Source organism: Amia ocellicauda, chromosome 14 (assembly GCF_036373705.1).
Source record: "Amia ocellicauda isolate fAmiCal2 chromosome 14, fAmiCal2.hap1, whole genome shotgun sequence".
Classification (NCBI taxonomy): domain Eukaryota; kingdom Metazoa; phylum Chordata; class Actinopteri; order Amiiformes; family Amiidae; genus Amia; species Amia ocellicauda.
Window position 1 is genome coordinate 3,820,644 of NC_089863.1, and position 17,629 is coordinate 3,838,272.

At 51.1% G+C, this 17,629-nt stretch overlaps 3 protein-coding genes across 4 annotated transcripts; 2 read left to right on the forward strand and 1 right to left on the reverse strand.

The window, feature by feature from the left end:
* Positions 1 to 199: 199 nt before the first annotated feature.
* Positions 200 to 1,548, reverse strand: sst5 (somatostatin 5). Its single transcript, XM_066722497.1, has 2 exons — positions 1,277 to 1,548; positions 200 to 662 (listed from the first exon to the last, which is right to left on the reverse strand). Exons 1-2 carry the CDS (start codon positions 1,412 to 1,414, stop codon positions 471 to 473), a joined length of 330 nt encoding a protein of 109 aa, XP_066578594.1. The 5' UTR covers positions 1,415 to 1,548; the 3' UTR covers positions 200 to 470.
* A 2,782-nt stretch (positions 1,549 to 4,330) lies between these two features.
* Positions 4,331 to 6,894, forward strand: LOC136768332 (ribonuclease 4). The gene is made up of 4 exons (XM_066722496.1): positions 4,331 to 4,386; positions 5,101 to 5,182; positions 5,347 to 5,729; positions 5,890 to 6,894. Exons 3-4 carry the CDS (start codon positions 5,364 to 5,366, stop codon positions 6,238 to 6,240), a joined length of 717 nt encoding a protein of 238 aa, XP_066578593.1. The 5' UTR covers positions 4,331 to 4,386; positions 5,101 to 5,182; positions 5,347 to 5,363; the 3' UTR covers positions 6,241 to 6,894.
* An 839-nt stretch (positions 6,895 to 7,733) lies between these two features.
* LOC136768334 (B-cell CLL/lymphoma 6 member B protein) lies at positions 7,734 to 12,690 on the forward strand. 2 transcript variants are annotated; one of them, XM_066722499.1, is made up of 5 exons: positions 7,734 to 8,266; positions 9,327 to 9,434; positions 10,114 to 10,564; positions 10,683 to 11,000; positions 11,184 to 12,690. In XM_066722499.1, exons 3-5 carry the CDS (start codon positions 10,186 to 10,188, stop codon positions 11,801 to 11,803), a joined length of 1,317 nt encoding a protein of 438 aa, XP_066578596.1. In that variant the 5' UTR covers positions 7,734 to 8,266; positions 9,327 to 9,434; positions 10,114 to 10,185; the 3' UTR covers positions 11,804 to 12,690. The 2 variants fall into 2 exon arrangements, with proteins under 2 accessions (XP_066578596.1, XP_066578595.1); XM_066722498.1 differs by lacking the exon at positions 9,327 to 9,434 and having other exon boundaries at positions 7,737 to 8,266.
* Positions 12,691 to 17,629: the final 4,939 nt, after the last annotated feature.

Genomic DNA, 17,629 nt, shown 5'->3' on the forward strand with positions numbered 1-17,629 from the left:
ACAAATGAGAGGAGGCCATTCACCCCATCGTGCTCGTTTGGTGTCCATTAATAACTAAGTGATCCAAGGATCCTATCCAGTCTATTTTAAATGTTCCCAAATTTTCAGGTTCAGCCACATCGCTGGGGAGTTTGTTCAGATTGTGACGCCTCTCTGTGTGAAGAAGTGTCTCCTGTTTTCTGTCTTGAATGCCTTGAAGCCCAATTTCCATTTGTGTCCCCGGGTGCGTGTGTCCCTGCTGATCTGGAAAAGCTCCTCTGGTTTGATGTGGTTGTTTGTGAAATATTTTTTTGTGTGGCAGCAGTTTGTTTCCATTATAATAAATAAGAACAGTTATAATAAATATAAACATACACACACACAGAGAGTTAGAAATAGGCAATCGACTAAAACACAAACAAACGCTTTAATAAAATGAGTTCACCACAATATACAGTCTAAGATGATTCTGGGGGGTGAGGGGTAGGGGACTAACACGTGGTGAAGGTCTTCCAGTAGAAGTTGCGGCAGCCGGCCTTGCGCTCGCGCTGAGACAGGGGCAGCTGCCGCGCCACCTCCTCTCGGATCCCGGCGTCCTCGGCCGAGACGGGCGGCGCTGCCTCCTCTTCCTCGGCCCGCAGGAGGCCGCTTAGCACCTTCAGCAGCAGGACGCGAGAGAGGTCCTGTCGGGGGACATGGAGGGGGAAGAAGAGCCAGTCAGTTGTGATCGCCCAGGTGTGGCCAGCGCCCAGGCTCTCAGAGGCTGTGGAGTCCATATTTGCCCGTCCCCGCTGCTGTAATGGTGCGAACAGCCTGGCCGCAGCGGGGACGGGCAAATATGGACTCCATGGCCCATAAAACAAAGGAAAGTCATGTAATCATTGATCAAATACACAACACCAACACAGAGCCCTTAAGGATTTGATGTTTTTAATATTCTGACATGTTTTTGAGTGGGACGACTCATGGCTCGGCAAGGGTCCGGTCTGTCAGAACCACACACACGCACACACACCATACAGAGACATACGGGGGTCCCGTTAAGAGAGGAACGCAGTCCCCCCCCACACACACATGCAACGCACCTGTCAGAAAAGATATTGCGTATCACAATATGGAGTACAACACGCAGTAGAAGCCAGTAAAAAAACAGGCGTTCTTTGCAGACGCCTTCGCCCAGACTAGTGTCAAGTGGTTCCATTAATTAAAACATGAATCAATAAATCACCCTGCTCTTTTAAGAAGGGTTTTGCCACCCAGCCCGTCTCCCTTTTCCCACCTCTGACCTCCGACTCACCTCCTTGCCTTCCGGGTCCCCCGTCCTCACTAGAGCGGACAGTCTCTCCCCCGGGGGCACCGCGCTGCCCACCCGGGTCAGCAGCACGGAGGCGGACAGGGCCACCAACAGGACCTGCAGCTGGGAGCACAGGATCATCTTCAGAACCGTGCGTTGGTCTATTGCCCTTGAAGAAAAGCCGTAATCGGAGACCCGACTGGTCCCCCCGAGCCAGGGTGTCCGGCTCTTATACACCTCCCGATGAGGCGCCAAGCCAATGGCGGGAGAGGGGGACGGAGCCTGCGGGGGGACGGGGGGACGAGGGGACGTGGGGACAGGGAGCAGCCAATCGGAAGGGACAGGGGGTTGGCTGAAGTTCTACAGAGATGGACGGAGAGATAGATGTGTAACAGGTTTGTGTGGCGCCCCCTCCCGCTGTCTCCCCAGTGGGCGACTGACCTGCTGTCTATCCAACGAGCACCAGAGCAGAAGTGACTCAAATGCTAATTACCCCCCCCCCCACCTGCCACCACTTTTTTAATCCCTTGGCTTACATTTGGGTTGTATAGCAATTGTAGAGAACGTCTGAGATGCCCGTCGCCTGGTATCTCTTTATATGGTCAACTTGAGATCTCCCAGCTGTTTAAAATCATTGCAAAAAAACAACAGCAACCTCTAGGCAAATGATGAGTTCAAGTATTGATCCCCCGCCGCAACTGAGAGCAGGGCCGGGGTTTTCTGTCCGAGCTACAGGGTCCTTTGTTTTTGTCATCCTCAAACCCATTCGGTCACTGATATTCCCGTAACCCTTGACCCCTGCAGCCTCTCCTGACCTCTGCAGCCTCCCCTGACCCCTGCAGCCCCCACAGCCACATTTGAAAAGACTGGGGACACTGTATTCGAAGCCAATCCACATCACCGACGACCCGAAAGAGGCCGACAGAGCAAGAGGGATGTCATGGTTCGACCGGGGGCCATGTGGTCTCCGGAAGAGGGGCTGTGATTCCCTCCGGTACTGGGACTCCTAGCGAACAGATAACAAGGTTTGCACTGACCAGGTTCGTTTAAAGCTGAACCGAAATGGCCCGATGTATAATAAACAATGAAATCCCCCTCCAGTCCTCGTACAGCAGGGGCTTCGTGTTCTGAGACAGGCGCCCGTTCCCACTCCTCCGTTGAAAGGTCCCGTCGCTGTGTGTTTCTCTGGTTACTCATTAAGCCCTGGCATTTCTCGCCGCCTCGGGGCATAATTAACTTTTTAACGAGACACGAGCTGTCAGGGCTCGGGCGCCACACTGGGCAGCTAAACCCAGCCGCACGGGGTCCTTTCCTCACCAGTCGCGGTGGGAGGAAGCAAAATCCTAATTCAAAATCGCCCACTCCGGCCCGGCTTCGGAAATTGTCAGCGGTGACATGTGACGCTGTGTTCGTTAGTGCCCCCCCCACGGTGATGATACAGGCGTTCTCATGATTTGGTTCTTGTTGGTTTGTTTTATAGGGTTTGACTGATGGCCTCAATGAACCGCCGTGTACCAAATGGTCTTCTTTAAGATCGTGACAAAAGACACACTAACACACATGTACAAACACAAACACTCACACACAAACACTAGCGCTGATGCACACACACACAGCGCACAAACACAGAAACGCACAGGCCTGCGTCCAGACATGCTAACGTGCTCTGACAGGCAATCGGTGCTGACATTTGCACTGCGGGGGTGGGGGCGTTGCTCTCACGCGTGTCTCGCTGTGGTCCTCACTTCTCTCTGTCAGTGTCTGTTTTGCAAGGAAAAGTCAGGCCGTGTGAAGGGGGAGGATGAGTTAGAATCATTTGCATAGAGATCTCTCTCTGGTTAATCGCACCACAGAGAGGGGACTTGGCGTCCTGCCTGTAGTGACAGGACAGTTCAGACACGGGAAAAGAAAGAGAGTAAGGTGGTGTTGCAGCCACTGAAGGTTGAGAGTGTTCTTCCTGTGCTGTTTGACACAGAAGGGTGCTCTCTCCGTGCACAGTCAATAAAAATGTATCGTTTACTGGGACTCGACGCATTGCCTCGTCCTCTACGACATGCCATGTCCCCTACAACACGCTGTCTTTTCAAACACCCTGTCCTCTACGACACTCTGTCCCCTACAACATGTCCTGTCCCCTACAAAACCCTGTCCCCTACGATATCCTGTCCCCTACAACATCCTGTCCCCTATGACATGCCCTGTCCCCTACAACATGCTGTCCCTTCCAACACGCTGTCCCTTTCAACAACCTGTCCCCTATGACACACACTCCCCAACACACTCTGTCCTCTACGACACCCTGTCCCCTACAACACACTGTCCCCTATGACATCCTCTCCCCTACAACACTGTCCCCTATGACATCCTCTCCCCTACAACACTGTCCCCTATGACATCCTGTCCCCTACAATAGTCTGTCCCCTATGATATCCTGTCTCCTATGACATCCTGTCCCTTAAGACATGCTGTCCCCTACGACACACCTTGTCCCTTACAGTCTGCAGTACACACACACACACACACAAACGTTTAATTACATTTACTTTGAAAACAAAGTGTTGCTTCAGACAGGTGATAAACTCAGCAACATGAATACAGGAGTCAGGTATTGTTGTAAGATGTTTTATCTACAGCTCTCTGTGCTCATCTGCTCCCCGGCCCTGTCTTTGTGTCACTAATTTTAAGAGGCTTGTCAACCATACCACAACCGAAGACCCCCAGGCACTGGAGGTCTTTACTCATACCTATCAGTGATAACATCTGCAAATACGCTTCTGCTGTCTCGTCCTGCCTTCTCAAGCATCAAAAGAGCATCAGACATCTTACCACAGGTCCCCAAAAAACCACATCATGCCTCGAGCAGAGGTGCTCAGAGTGACACAGGCGATAGCTGACATGGGTCTGGGTCTCGATGTTGTTATCAACTCGACTCGAGAGATGGAAAGTGTGGTCCAGAGCTGCACCGCTGACCTCATCCTGGAAACTGACAGAGAGGGAGCTGGGGGTGGGGGGTCGGGGTATAAATCTGCAGAGGCTCGAGAGGCAGCACAGTATCACCTACACTGTCCTCTCCATTGCTGCCCTCCACCTTTGACTGAGGATTCAACGCAGAGGTAAGAGGGGTCTCAGAGACTGGTTGGACAGTGTTATTTTGACAGCTGTTGTACAGGGGAGCCACCAGTTGAATAAATGACAACTACCGAGTCTGCTAGAAGAGACAGAGACTCAGAGGGATCTGACAGGTGACTGAATTCAAACGAGTGCCTGATCAAAACTTGATAAGTTTTTGGACAGTGACACAGCTGTCATCGTTTTGGCTCTGTATGCCACCACAATGGATTTGAAAGGAAACAATCAATATGTGCTTTAAGTGTAGACTTTCATCTTTAATTTGAGGGTGGCTACATCCAAATTGGGTGAACAGTGTCAGAATTACACCCATTTCTATACGTGGTCCCCCAATTTTAGCGGTAAGTAATTGGACAAACTAACATAATCATGAATTAAATTGTGAGTTTCAATACTTGGTTGCAAATGCTTTGCAGTCAATGACTGCCTGAAGTCTGAACCCATAGACATCAGCAGATGCTGGGTTTCTTCCCTGGTGATGCTCTGCCAGGCCTGCACTGCATTGTCTTTAGTTCCTGCTTGTTTTTGCGGCATTTTGCCTTCAGTTTCCTTTCAAATCCATGTTGGTTGCATACAGAGACAAAATTATGACAATTGTGACACTGTTCAAATATTTATGAACCTAACTGTATATATACACACATGGGTATTACTTACGTGTCGCCCTCATCTGACCCTTATAATGGTTTATCTTACAGACCGTGGGAGAACTCAAGAGCCTGGTATCATTTATACTTGACATCTGCAGCTGCTTTAAATCACTGAAGTGACAGAGCTCAGGTGAGGCCAATTATTAGTACAATTAATTGTTCCATTCACTGAGAGCTCGACTGGGAACAGAAATCCACAGCGGGGCCCCCGGGAGCCCATCGTAGCACATCTCTTGCTTGACTCCATATCCCTCTGTTGCTGTGCTCTGACCCGTGCTGCCCGCTGTCCTGCAGGTGAGCGCTGAAGGACGATGCCACTGACCCAGAGGCTGCTGTGTCTGACCCTCCTGCTCCTGCCGCTTTCCGGCGGCCAGTTCCTGCAACCCTCGCCCCCCCGCCCCCCTGCCCCCCGGCCCTGCGCCCGCCTGCTGCCCCCCGAGCCCCAGAGCCCCCTGCCGGGAGGAGGAGGAGGGCAGGGGCACAGGCTGGGGCAGGCGGGGGCACCCCGCTCCTTCGTTGTGGCCCCCGGCTGTGAGCTCACGCTGTGGGGGGGGCAGGCGTCTCGCTCCTTCACCAGCGGGAAGCACCTCAACGTGTCCCTGGGGCTCGAGGGGGGCCCCACCGCCTTCCACTGCAGCTGCCAGGACCAGCCCAGTGCTGAGGAGACAGAGGACAAGGTAATATTGACCAATGATCACAGACACCAGTAATACTGACCAGTAATCACAGACACCAGTAATACTGATCAGTGATCAGACACTAGTAATATTGACCAGTGATCAGACACCAGTAATATTGACCAGTAAGAATGAGACTGTTTTCCTTCTTCTATTTCAGTATCAAGAGGAGACTGCTTACCAGAAATTCCTGAGACAACACTTGGACCCGTCTGTGCGCAGCGGCAACGACAAGTATTGTGACAAAACCATGAGCAGAAGAAGAATGACCAGACCACAGTGTAAGGAAATCAACACCTTCATCCACGCCAAGAAACAAGAGGTTGTGAAGGTCTGCTCACAAAAGCCCCTGGTCAAAAACTTACACCAGAGTAACCATACGTTCCGTCTCACGGTTTGCGAGTTAAAAGGCAGATCCACCCATAAGCCCTGCCAGTACAGAGGCCGTGACAAGGTTAGAACCATCATTGTTGCCTGCAAAGATAAAAAGCCTGTTCACCTTGGAAAGTGAGAAGATGATTAGCTTCTTACCCAATGCTGTTTGGTTTGCTTTCCTTCCCCCTGCCACCCCCTCTCGATTGTGCCTCTAGGAGACCCTCTTCATCCCAATTCTCTCCTCTCCCCTCCATCGTCAATTCCCCACGGCTCATCCTGGGGCACTCACCCCTTAGACGTCTTCATCCGAGAACACCCGACACCGCCGGTTCGATTTCTCCACATTTAAGAATCAAACATATAATATTTCTCACTTGATATCGTAACATGTGAACACCTCCGCTGGTCTGGTCCCACCCTGCTCTAGAGTGTGCGGGTAGCCCCGAAAACTGCTTTAACAGCCCGGTGAAGAGGAGGAGGAGGACTGGTCGGTGAGGAAGAGATGAGCCCTCCTGGAAGTGATGAAGTCAACTAAGGTGAGGCCCAGACCACAAAGAGACCCACCCCCTCTCCTGGTCTTGAGTTCAAAGCAGTGGACGGTGATTTCTGACCATAATCCTACACTCTAGATGAAGTGCGATCCTTTCTGGTGAAGCTCAAGCTATGCTGTGGCAGTAGGGTTGGCTGCGCACTGTAATCATAATGTTCCTTTTATTAGAGGTGCTGAAAGCAAATGGAATTAAAAACAAATAAACGCTGCAATAAACAAATCGCTTTGAATTCACTGAGATTCGGTTTCCTGTTTTTCTTCTTCTCTTTTTTGGGTCACGAACAAAACAAGTGTTGATTCCTTCTCTAAACACTCCTTTCTCCCATCTCTTCCTCACATTCACCCCTCTCCCTCTCCTGTCCTCACATTTGCCCCTCTCCTCGTCTCTCTGTCCTCTCCCTTCCATGCCCTCCCCTTTCCCCATCTCTCTTTCCCCGCTCTCTCCCTCTCTCTCCTCTCCCACACTCCTCTGTCCAGGTCAGGGGATGTCAGTTCCAGTCCTGGGGGTGTGTTGTGTTGTCCTGTGCTTTGTGTTCCAGTCAGGCAGGGTTGTGGCCTCACATCTCGAGTCCTTCACCACAGTCAAGGTTATCAGCTCTACATATACAATGCGCTAAACCTCTCAGAAATAACATGAAAGAAATAAAGCCTGAACTGAGAGAATAAGTCCTGAATGATTGGGAGCTCATTCTGGACCAGGAAACACCACTGATCACGTGGCCTCCCCAGCTCTGTCTTAAGTGCAACTTCAATTTCACCTACTGTCCGATATTTTACTGGATTTGCTGACCATCAAGAGATAAATCAACTGTAATGTCAGGAGCGGAGTTTTATTCCCTGGCAAGATGGCGGACTCAAATCCCAATGAGTCGCACACACAGATCTAAATCTCAATGGTTGAAAGGCCCCAATAAAATTGGAAATCAGGTGCTATTATATATCTATGGTATGGAAACGAGGCCAGCCGCTTCTGATTGGCTGAGAGGGTTTTCGTCTGGAAACGGTGGTTGGTCAGGGACCTTGTCACTCACTGTAATATCCGGTTGGCCAGTCATGAGCTAATGCGGAGTTCGTATTGGAATAGCGTGTGGACAAACATGAGGAATTTGTGTAGAGGACATTCCACCTAAACATTAATAAACGTTTGCACTTACTGTGTTAAGCAGGGTGATGGACACGGCGCTTTAAAACACCGCGCATTAGAAACGTGCACATTGCGGCGCTGGGCACTCACGAAATGAACCAACTGGCCCATGACGTCACCCAGAAAGCGGAAGTCACCAGCTGGCTGTAGGGTTTGTGTTTGCGAGAGAAGTTAGCATTGTTTTATGCTCCACAGGCGGATGATTTTAACTTGAATTGATGGTTTTATGCGCGGAGATGTTTTAATTCACTTGAATCCGGATAACGAGATGCGTCTTTGCAAACCCAAGCGACGCATTTGAGGCGCAGGTGTTTGGTGCCAGGCTGCGGCTGTCCTCTGACATGGCGACGGGGTTTTGAAGCAGCGGGCGACATGAAGCCGGTGTCAGGGGCCGCCAAGACCGTGGCCGTCGGCGTGTCGATGGCGCTGCAGGACGAGCTGGCGTCCACCATCGAGAGCGCCTTCAAGGTACACAGAGACCCCCAGAGTGACCTCTCTGTCTGTCTCTCTGTCTGATATTGCTGCAAAGTACAGAACAAAGATATGAACTATCAACAGTGCCCCCTAATTACTATGTGTGTATGTATGTGTGTATATGTATATCAATTAATTCAATCAATTTTAATTTGTATAGCACCCTTAAATAAAAGAATATGTACACAATACAATACAATAAAATAAATACAAGTAGTTTATGTGTGTGTCTGTGTGTATGTATTTATATGTATGTGTGTATGTGTGTATACATACATGCATACATACAGAAGGGTGACAGATTAAAGGAAAAACCTGAATAAATGAGTGGAGGAACATAACAAATGCAGGTGCCTCCAAACAGGTGTACTGCATGATACAATTAAGCAATTAACATCCTATCCTGCTCTGTGGCATGTATACAAAAGCTGAGCAGGCCCAGCTGACCTCGATTGTGGATCAAGGTGGCAGTACATAATGCCGTTGTTATAAAGACAAATGCACATCTGAGAGTTCAGTGGTGCAGAAACCATAGGCACTGGTCTACAGACGTGGAAAAATGTGATCTGGTCAGATGACTCATCTTTCGCCATATTCTGGACAAGTGGGCAAGTGCATGTGTGGCAACAGCAACAGAACAGTACATATACAGATGGGTGACAAATTAAAGGAAACGCCAACATAAAGCCTCTCAGTAAGGTGTTGGGCACCATGAGCCCCAGAACAGCTTCAATGCTCTTGGCTCAGATTCTATGAGTCTCTGGACTCTACTGGAGGGATGAACACCATTCTTCCTAAAGATATTCCCTCATTTGGTGTTTTGATGATGATGGTGGAGAGCGCTGTCTAACACGTTGGTCCACAATCTCCCATAGGTGTTCAATTGGGTTGAGATCTGGTGACTGCGAAGGCCATAGCACATCATTTTCATACTCAAACCATGTGGGGTATGGGGGGCCGTTGTCATCCTGGAAGAGACCACACCCATCAGGATATAAATGTGTCTCCATAGGATAAAGGTGATCACTCAGAATAACTTTGTAATGATTTGCAGTGACCCTTCCCTCTAAGGGGACAAGTGGACCCAAACCATGCCAGGAAAATGCCCCCCACAACATAACAGAGCCTCCGGACCCCCTCACTGTAGGGGTCAAGCAGTCAGGTATGTATCGTTCTTTTGGTGTCCCACACATGCACTCGCCCACTTGTCCAGAACACGAGCCGGTTGAGCATCTGTGTGACTGAATCTCCTGCCACTTGAGCCCCAATAATGCCCCCTCTTTCAAAGTCACTTAGATACTTTCTTCTTGCCATCTTGATCCAAAATTGAGGTCAGCTGGGCCGGCTCAGCATTTGCATACATGCTACAGAGCATGATAGGATGTATCATGCAGTACACCTGTTTGGAGGCATCTGCATTCATTATGTTCCTCCACTCATTTATTCAGGTTTTTCCTTTAATTTGTCAGCCGTCTGTATGTATGTGTGTAAAATTTTCCTGCAAAGTACAGAACACATGTTCGAACTCCAGTGTGAAATGTGAAGTGTAGGTGAACTCTTCAGTGAAGAGTGAATCAATGTGTCTAGAAGTGCAGCACAGCTGTAAACAATAGGGGAACAGGAGAGGAGATGATATTGTAGTGGATGTAAATGCTGTCAGGAGCCATAAAGACACAGCAGTCCACTCAGGAGCAGGAGCAGTAATGACTGGGAGAGCAGGGACGTTCACAGTGTTTGTCCTGAATGGGGTTTGTAGGTGTTGTAGGGGCTGGAATCCATGTAAGGAGATTGTATTGTTGTCCATGTGTTAACGCCTCTCCCTGTTTTGGTCCTGCCACCAGGTGGCCGTAGAGATCGCGGTGCTGGAGATCACCAAGCTGGTGGGCAACGTGCTGGGGGACGTGCGCGACCAGATGGACGAGACGCTGCAGGAGAACAAGACGCTGAAGCTGCAGCTGGAGGTCTCGGAACGCGAGCTGAAGCTGCTGAAAGCCTGCATGGGCGACGGGCGGCGGGGGAGTCCGAGCCACGGTGCCGCGCGCAGGCCGCCCCCCAGGTCCCATGGCAGCAGCAGGCAGAGAGCCGGGCCACTGAGGAAACCCGCGCGGGGGCTGCCTGCCGCGTCTCTCCCTAACGGCTACGCGGGCAAGGAGGCGCCCCGCCCGCAGCGTCGACGGGCGCCGGAGACCCGTCACCGCGGTCGGCCCGAAGTCGTGGCCGAGATAGACGAGGAGGGACGGCTGTGCACCCACGAGGTCGACGTGGAGGAGCACCTTGAGCTGTCAGCAGGAGGTCTGTGTTACTCGAGTGATGTCAGTGCCCCCCCCGCCCTGGTCCCTGTGTCGGGTCAATTGATTGTAATGTCAGGAACCAAGCCAAACTCGTGTCATTTGGGTGATATTTTATACAGGCGGCGAAACCGATGAGGAGCAGAGCGGGAGTCCAGAGCGGGCATCGGGTCGTACACCCCCAGAGCCGGGCTCCTCCCAGGTCACGGACCCTCACTTCCACGACCCTCACCTAGATTACGTTGTCATCAAAGAGGAGGGTCCCGAGCTGGACCCCCCCAGGGCCGGGACCTGTGGAGCAGCTGAAGACCGCTCGACCCAAACGGGTCTTGCCATCGCCCAGCTGCAGTCCCAGCTGCTGGAGGAGTGGAGGCCGGAGCCCTTGCACCCCACGGGCAGTGACACGGAAACGCTCATCCCCTCCACCAGCCACAGCCTGGGTATGTACATCTGATCATAATAACTAATAAAAGATCATACAAGAGAATAATATGGTATAATAGTAATGATGATAATAGTCGTAATAATGGAATAAAAGTAATGATGACATCATATTAATAATGGTATAATAGTAATGATGACATATTAATAATCTCACACTCTGCTCTGCTCTCTCCCCGCAGCTCTGCCAGAGGCCTTCTTCCAGCCCCCCGACACCTTGCCTATGACCTCTGACCCCCCCGGTGACGCCCACGCGCCAGAACGAGACCTCCCCCCCGAGCCCGGCGCCCCCCACTTCCCCTTGGCCTACCCCGGTGGGACCCCGGGCCCCTCCCCGGCGGGCTCCCAGGAGGCCTGGCCAGCGCCAGGCGGGTCCCTGCGGCCGGGCAAGGAGGACGGCTACCCCTGCAAGGTGTGCGGCGAGCGCTTCCGGCTGCCAAGTGACCTGCGCAAGCACCGGCCGGTCCACGTGGGCCAGCGCAGCCAGTACCACTGCCAGCAGTGCGGCAAGGACTTCAACCGGTTGGAGAACCTGAAGACGCACCAGCGCATCCACACGGGCGAGCGGCCCTACTGCTGCTCCGAGTGCGGCGTGCGCTTCCGCCACTCGGGGGCCCTCAAGCGGCACTTCCGCATCCACACGGGAGAGAAGCCCTACGCCTGCCCGCACTGCCACAAGGCCTTCCGCAACTGCGGGGGGCTCAAGTTTCACATGCGCGTGCACCTGCGGGAGGCCCCCCACCACCTCGCCTACGCCCCCGAAGACGGAGTGCCCGCTGTGGGAGACCCCTCGCTGGGCTGAGGGAGGGAGGACAGAGGGGTGATTAGTGGGAGGAAGGGGGTGAGTGTGAGAGAGAGAGAGAGAGAGATAGTGTGAGAGTGAGTGTGAATGAGATGAGAAGAGGTCAGGCGTTGCACAGCTCTGGCAGCCCCTGGCTTATTATGGACTAGCGTTGATGTGCTGCCCTGTTTCGGTGGGGCGGCAGCAAATGAAGCCCTTCTGGATGGCAGCCGGAACAATCAAGAAACATTTTGGTGCCGAGTTGGACTGAGTGGACGGTGCCCGAGTGTTAAGTTATTGAGGGTGGGGAGGGTGGGCGGGGTGTGCACTGAGGATCCGTTGGACAGTGTAACCGAACTGCTGTTACATATGTTTGTAACATGGGGGGACGGTGCCCAGATTAGCCAGGAGCTGCGGACGTCACAAACTCCTGGGGCTGCGGAAGGTTTTTTATGCAATCGATGTGGGGAGGGGGGCGGCTGGACGAACCAGGGTGCCGTGGAAAGCATCCCTTTTGTTGGCTAGATTTAGAGATCCAGGGAAAAGTGTTTCTGTGTGTCTCTGTCCATCTGTGTCTGAGTGTCTCTGCCCTTCTCTGTGCATCTCTGTCTTTCTCGGTCTCTGTATTTGTCTCTCCGTCTCTGTCTGTGTGTCTCTGCATGGTTTATCCGGCAGAAATCTCTGGACACACTGTCTGCACAGGCGTTGGCTGGTGACCTATAATTTTGAACCATAAACGCCAACACCTGCTTTTGACATGTAGACTAGGTAGTGTGTGGGTTGAAAGACATAATCTAGTTTTAGTGTCTCTGTTATTATTTTTTTCTCGAAATGAACCTGAAGTGGTCAAGGTCTGCGATGTGGAAGTCACAAGAATAAAGGATACCCCTGAGCTGTGATGATCTTTATGGATGTGTCTTCTGATCTGTGGAGATGTGAGTCAAACTCACGCACAAACACACACACAGACTGCCGAGTCACCTGTTCTTCCACTTCTGTGATCTCAGAGGCCTTTGCGTCTGTGTGTGGTTTCTGTAGTGTTAGTCTTCTGGTCACAGGCAGTGTCAGGGCTGTGCTCGTCTTGCTCTGAGTCTGTCAGCGGATGTGGAGAGCCGAATATACGCTGTTTCAGAGAACAGGCACACATACTTTTTTAAGCAATGCTAAATAGATGAAGCCTATATGCAGCCAGCTTCCTCCGCTCTCTGACACTTCAACTGGTGCCATACAGGTGAACTCGGACCTCACATGCTGTGATATGTCACGTCCCTTTTTTAAATTCACAATTATCAAACGATACATGTATATTTCAAGTCAGGGACATATATAATTTAGCCTTCGGTTTCTGTTTTCGATGTCCAAGAAATAAGAAAATCACGTGTGGCCTTTAAAAACTAAGTTGAAGGGGAGGGGGCGATGCGTGAGATGTGCACGCTACCAGTTCGAGCTGCTTTGCTGGCGTAGCCTACTAGCTAGTCGTCGTTGTGTGCATCTGCGCTGTATATGCAACAGCAAGCGCTCTTTGAGAGTTTTAATGAAGGTCTGATGCCTGAGACCCCCTCGCTGCCCTGATTATTGTCGTTATTGACGTTACTTTAGATGTTTTTTAAATACTAGCGGCACAGTTTAAATCAAGGCCTCTCTGTAGTTCACTGTATTGTGACATTTTTTTGTGCCCCACTATAGCGACCTTACAGCATCACAAAAAGGCCCTTAGCGAGGCTTCAGAATTGCTATAATATTTATTATCCTGACAGTTGGTAAATCGCAGGGGAAGATGATCGGTGTTGTGCTGCTCTGAAGCCCATGCTGTGGCCCCTTGCTCACAGTCCAGCCAAGCAGCTAAACAGCCAGGACTGAAAAATACTGTTTTATTGGGTATTTTACAATCAATAATAAAAACATTCAAAACTAATTTTAATACTTATGATTATTTTTATTTTTTTAAATCAATTCTTAAAATCACTTAAAAATTTAAAATCTAAGTGATTAATGTAAACAGAATACATGAACTCAAATAAACAAGTGCATAAAACAATAAAACAAACTTGTGATTAAAGCAAAACTGCAAAAAGGTCAAATACATTGAAAATAGCTGAAAATGCACCGGACAAATCAAAAAACAAATAAAACGATAAAACAAAAAAAAAAAAAAACAGTCCGATGCATTTAAAATTAAAATCCAAACTCCCAATGTATTTGACAAAAGAAAAAAACAGAACAAAACCAACCAAATACCCAAACAACTAGTGCTTTAAAAATCAACTAAATCTTTAAAAACTTTAACTTATAATTCATTTTTTAAAACCAAACTTTTTCATAAAAATGGTTAAAAGATCTTGGACTCAGGACTGAAAAATACTGTTTTATTGGTAAAAGTATTTTACATTTCAAGGATAAAAACATTCAAACAAATTTTAATACTTGTGATTAAAAATTTTAAAAGTCAATTCTTAAAATCGCTTAACATTTTTAAAATCTTTGTGATTTAACGTAAACAAAATACTAAACTTCAAATAAACAAGTGCACAAAACAACAAAACAAACGTGATTAAAGCAAACTGCTACCAACAAAAAAGTAAAATACATTGAAAATAACTGAAAATGCACCGGACAAAAAAAAAAAATCCTGCACTTCAATCCTGAACCCCTATCAGCATCACTTCTGCTTCATCTGCCTGGAGAGGAGCAGGAAGTGCAGGGAGGCCAAGGATCCACTGACCTCTGACCTCTGGTCCTGCTGGCTTGTGTTCCCCCTTTAATGGAAACCTTAACTGAATGAATAATTTGCCGACCTGCGGAGATCAGGGACTGTGCTGTGCATCAGGGCCGCCAACCCCAGGCCTGCAGAGCTACAGTGTATTCTGGGATTGTGTTGAATGGAGCCAATCAGTGGGCTTAATTACTGACCAACTCCCCTGTGAGGAAGGTCTGTGGTGACTGGTGACTGAGAGGGAGCTGGAAAACCTGTGGGACTGGGGCTTTCTCCAGGAACAGGGCAGCCCCCCCAGCCCCCGACTTATAAACTACTCCCGAGCGGACGGGATTGCCGTACTCCTGAAAAACCCCTTCATAACAGTAAAAACATTTAAGGTTATAGAGGCGGGCAGACTGGCCAGCCTCGATTTTAAATACAAGGGGGCTGTATTGAGGCTGGTCAATGTCTATGCCCCCACCAGCCAGAGAGAGAGAGTCCTCTTTCTCCCTCAGCTACGCCCGCTCCTGATCGGCACCTTGCCAGTTATCATTTCAGGTGATTTCAACTGTGCTCTGAGGGATGTAGACCGGAGTAAGCCCCGCAACGATAGATCCAGCAGGGACCTCGCTGCGTTCGTGGAGGACTTTGAACTCTGCGACGCAGGTCGGGACCTGGTCCCCTTGTTCACCTGGGTGAGTTCTTCTGGCTCCTCCTTCTCCAGGATAGATCTCGTCCTCCTCAGTAAGCCACTGGAGAGGACCGCCATGTCTTCGGAGGCGGTCTTCTTTTCAGACCACAGGCTCCTGACGACAGAGGTGCTCATCCCGAGCACACGGGAGTCGGGGCCTGGGGTCTGGAAGCTCAACACCTCCCTGCTCGATGACCCTCGTGTTATTAAGACCTTTAGCAGACGCCTCGAGGAGTGGAGGACCCTGAAGGACCTTTTTGATTCTCCCATAGAGTGGTGGGAGATGGTGAAGAAAAGAACCAAGGGCTACTTCATTCAGCTGGGGAAACGGAAAGCTCGTGAGAGGCGGGCGAGATATTCCCATCTAAACGCCCGCCTCCAGTGCCTGAGTCTTTTACAGCTCAGAGGCTTCGACCTAGCTGAGGAGGTGGCCCGGGTCAAACTGAGTCTCTCCGCCCTCTATCGGGAGGAGCAAGAGAAGATCAAGGTCCTTTCCAGGGTCCGCATCATGGAGGACGATGAGAAATGCAGCCGCTTCTTCTTCAAGAAAACGAAGGAGAGGCGGCCTGCAATGTCCTCCATGATCGACTCCTCGGGGCAAGAGGTGGAGGGCAGAGAGGCTGTTGAGACAGTGGTGTGGGATTTCTACAGGGAGTTGTACGACCAGAAGGTGGTGGATCAAAATCTGATCCATCACTTTCTGTCCCTGTTGGAGTCCCGCAATGAGGGGGACGAGGAGGAGGAGGAGGATCCAGAGATCACCACCATTGAACTCTCCCAGGTGATAAAGAGTCTTAACTCTGGAAGGACACCGGGTCCCGACGGGATCCCTGCTGAGTTCTATAAGATCTTTTGGGAGGTGCTTAAAGAAGATCTGGCCCAGGTCTTGGGGTCGATGTACAGAGAGTGCAGATTGGCCCCTTCTATGAAGAAGAGTATCCTCTCCCTTCTTCACAAGAAGGGAGACCAAAAAGATCTGAGGAACTGGCGGCCAGTCAGCCTCCTGTGCACCGACTACAAGATACTGGCCAAAGCACTGACGCTCCGGCTGCAGCGGCCACTCCCTCAAGTCGTGGGTCCCGACCAGGTCTGTGGTGCCCGGGGGAGATAGGCGGCCGACAACGCCATGCTGCTCAGGGATGTCGTGGCCTACTCGAACGAGAGAGGGCTTCCCCTGGTCCTAATCAGCTTGGACCAGGAGAAAGCCTTCGACAGAGTGGGCCACGAATACCTGCAGCTCGTCATGGAGAGGATGGGTCTCGCTCTTGGCCTGAGGAGGTGGGTTAAGATCATCTACAGCGGCCTAAGCAGCAGGGTCCTTGTGAACCGCCACCTGACCGAACCATTTCCGGTCAGGTCGGGGGTCCGGCAGGGTTGTCCCCTGTCGGCCCTGCTGTACGTCCTCTGCTTGGAGCCGTTCATGCCGGCGATCCGCCGGGACGTCCGGGTAACAGGTTTCCATCTCCCGGGTTCCGGCGGAGAGCAACTGAAGGCCCTGGCCTATATGGACGACGTGGCCGTGGTTTGCACGGACGCTCCGTCCGTGGCCAGGGTCGAGGAACTGCTGGACGGCTTCTGCAGGGCGACGGGGGCCGCTGTCAACAAGGCCAAGAGCGAGGTCTACCTCTCCAGGGCATGGCCTGTCGGCCGGGGCCCGCCGACCGTGTTCCCTGTGAAGCCGTCTATCAAGGTTCTGGGGATCACGATCGACGGGACCAACACGGGCACCCGGAGCTGGGAGGAGGCCATAGCGAAGGTCCAAAGGAAGATCCACGGCTGGAGCACAAGGACCTTGACGATGGCTGGTAAGGTGCTGGTCGTAAAGGCCATCCTCTTCCCGATACTCCTCTACGTAGGAATGATCTTCCCCCCAGACAAGGTCATCGCAAAATTAGTGACCCGAATTATATTTCGGTTTGTCTGGGGGAGCAAAATGGAGAGGCTGAAAAGAGTGCAGATGGTGAAGGGTACCCTGGATGGAGGCAGGGGGGTCCCGGACGTTGTGCGGCTGATAAAGGCGCAGGGGATGGCCTACGTGGTCAAGAACATCCAGGCTGCTGGCAAGAAAGTGAGTTTTATGAACCGCTTTTATTTTGCCAGCAGCCTGAGACCATTCGGCCTCTGCGCCATGGATAACACCAGGCCGCACTCGTGGGATCCCCCGCCGTTCTACAGGGCGCTCCGAGCCTTTGCGCTCGAAGTAGGCCTCCATAAAGTCGTGCTGGCCTCCTGGGATTATAAGACCATCTGTAGCCAGATGAGATCTACCCAGGAGACCAGCCGGATAGAAGATTTCCCTCCCGAAACCTGCCGGTTTATCTGGGCTAACGCTACGCACGTTTGCCTCACGAACACGCAGAAAGATGTCTCCTGGATGGCTGTGAGTCGGTGTCTCCCCACCCGAGTGTTCATGCACAGAAGGGGCATAGCTCCTTATGACACCTGCCCCTATAAGGGTTGC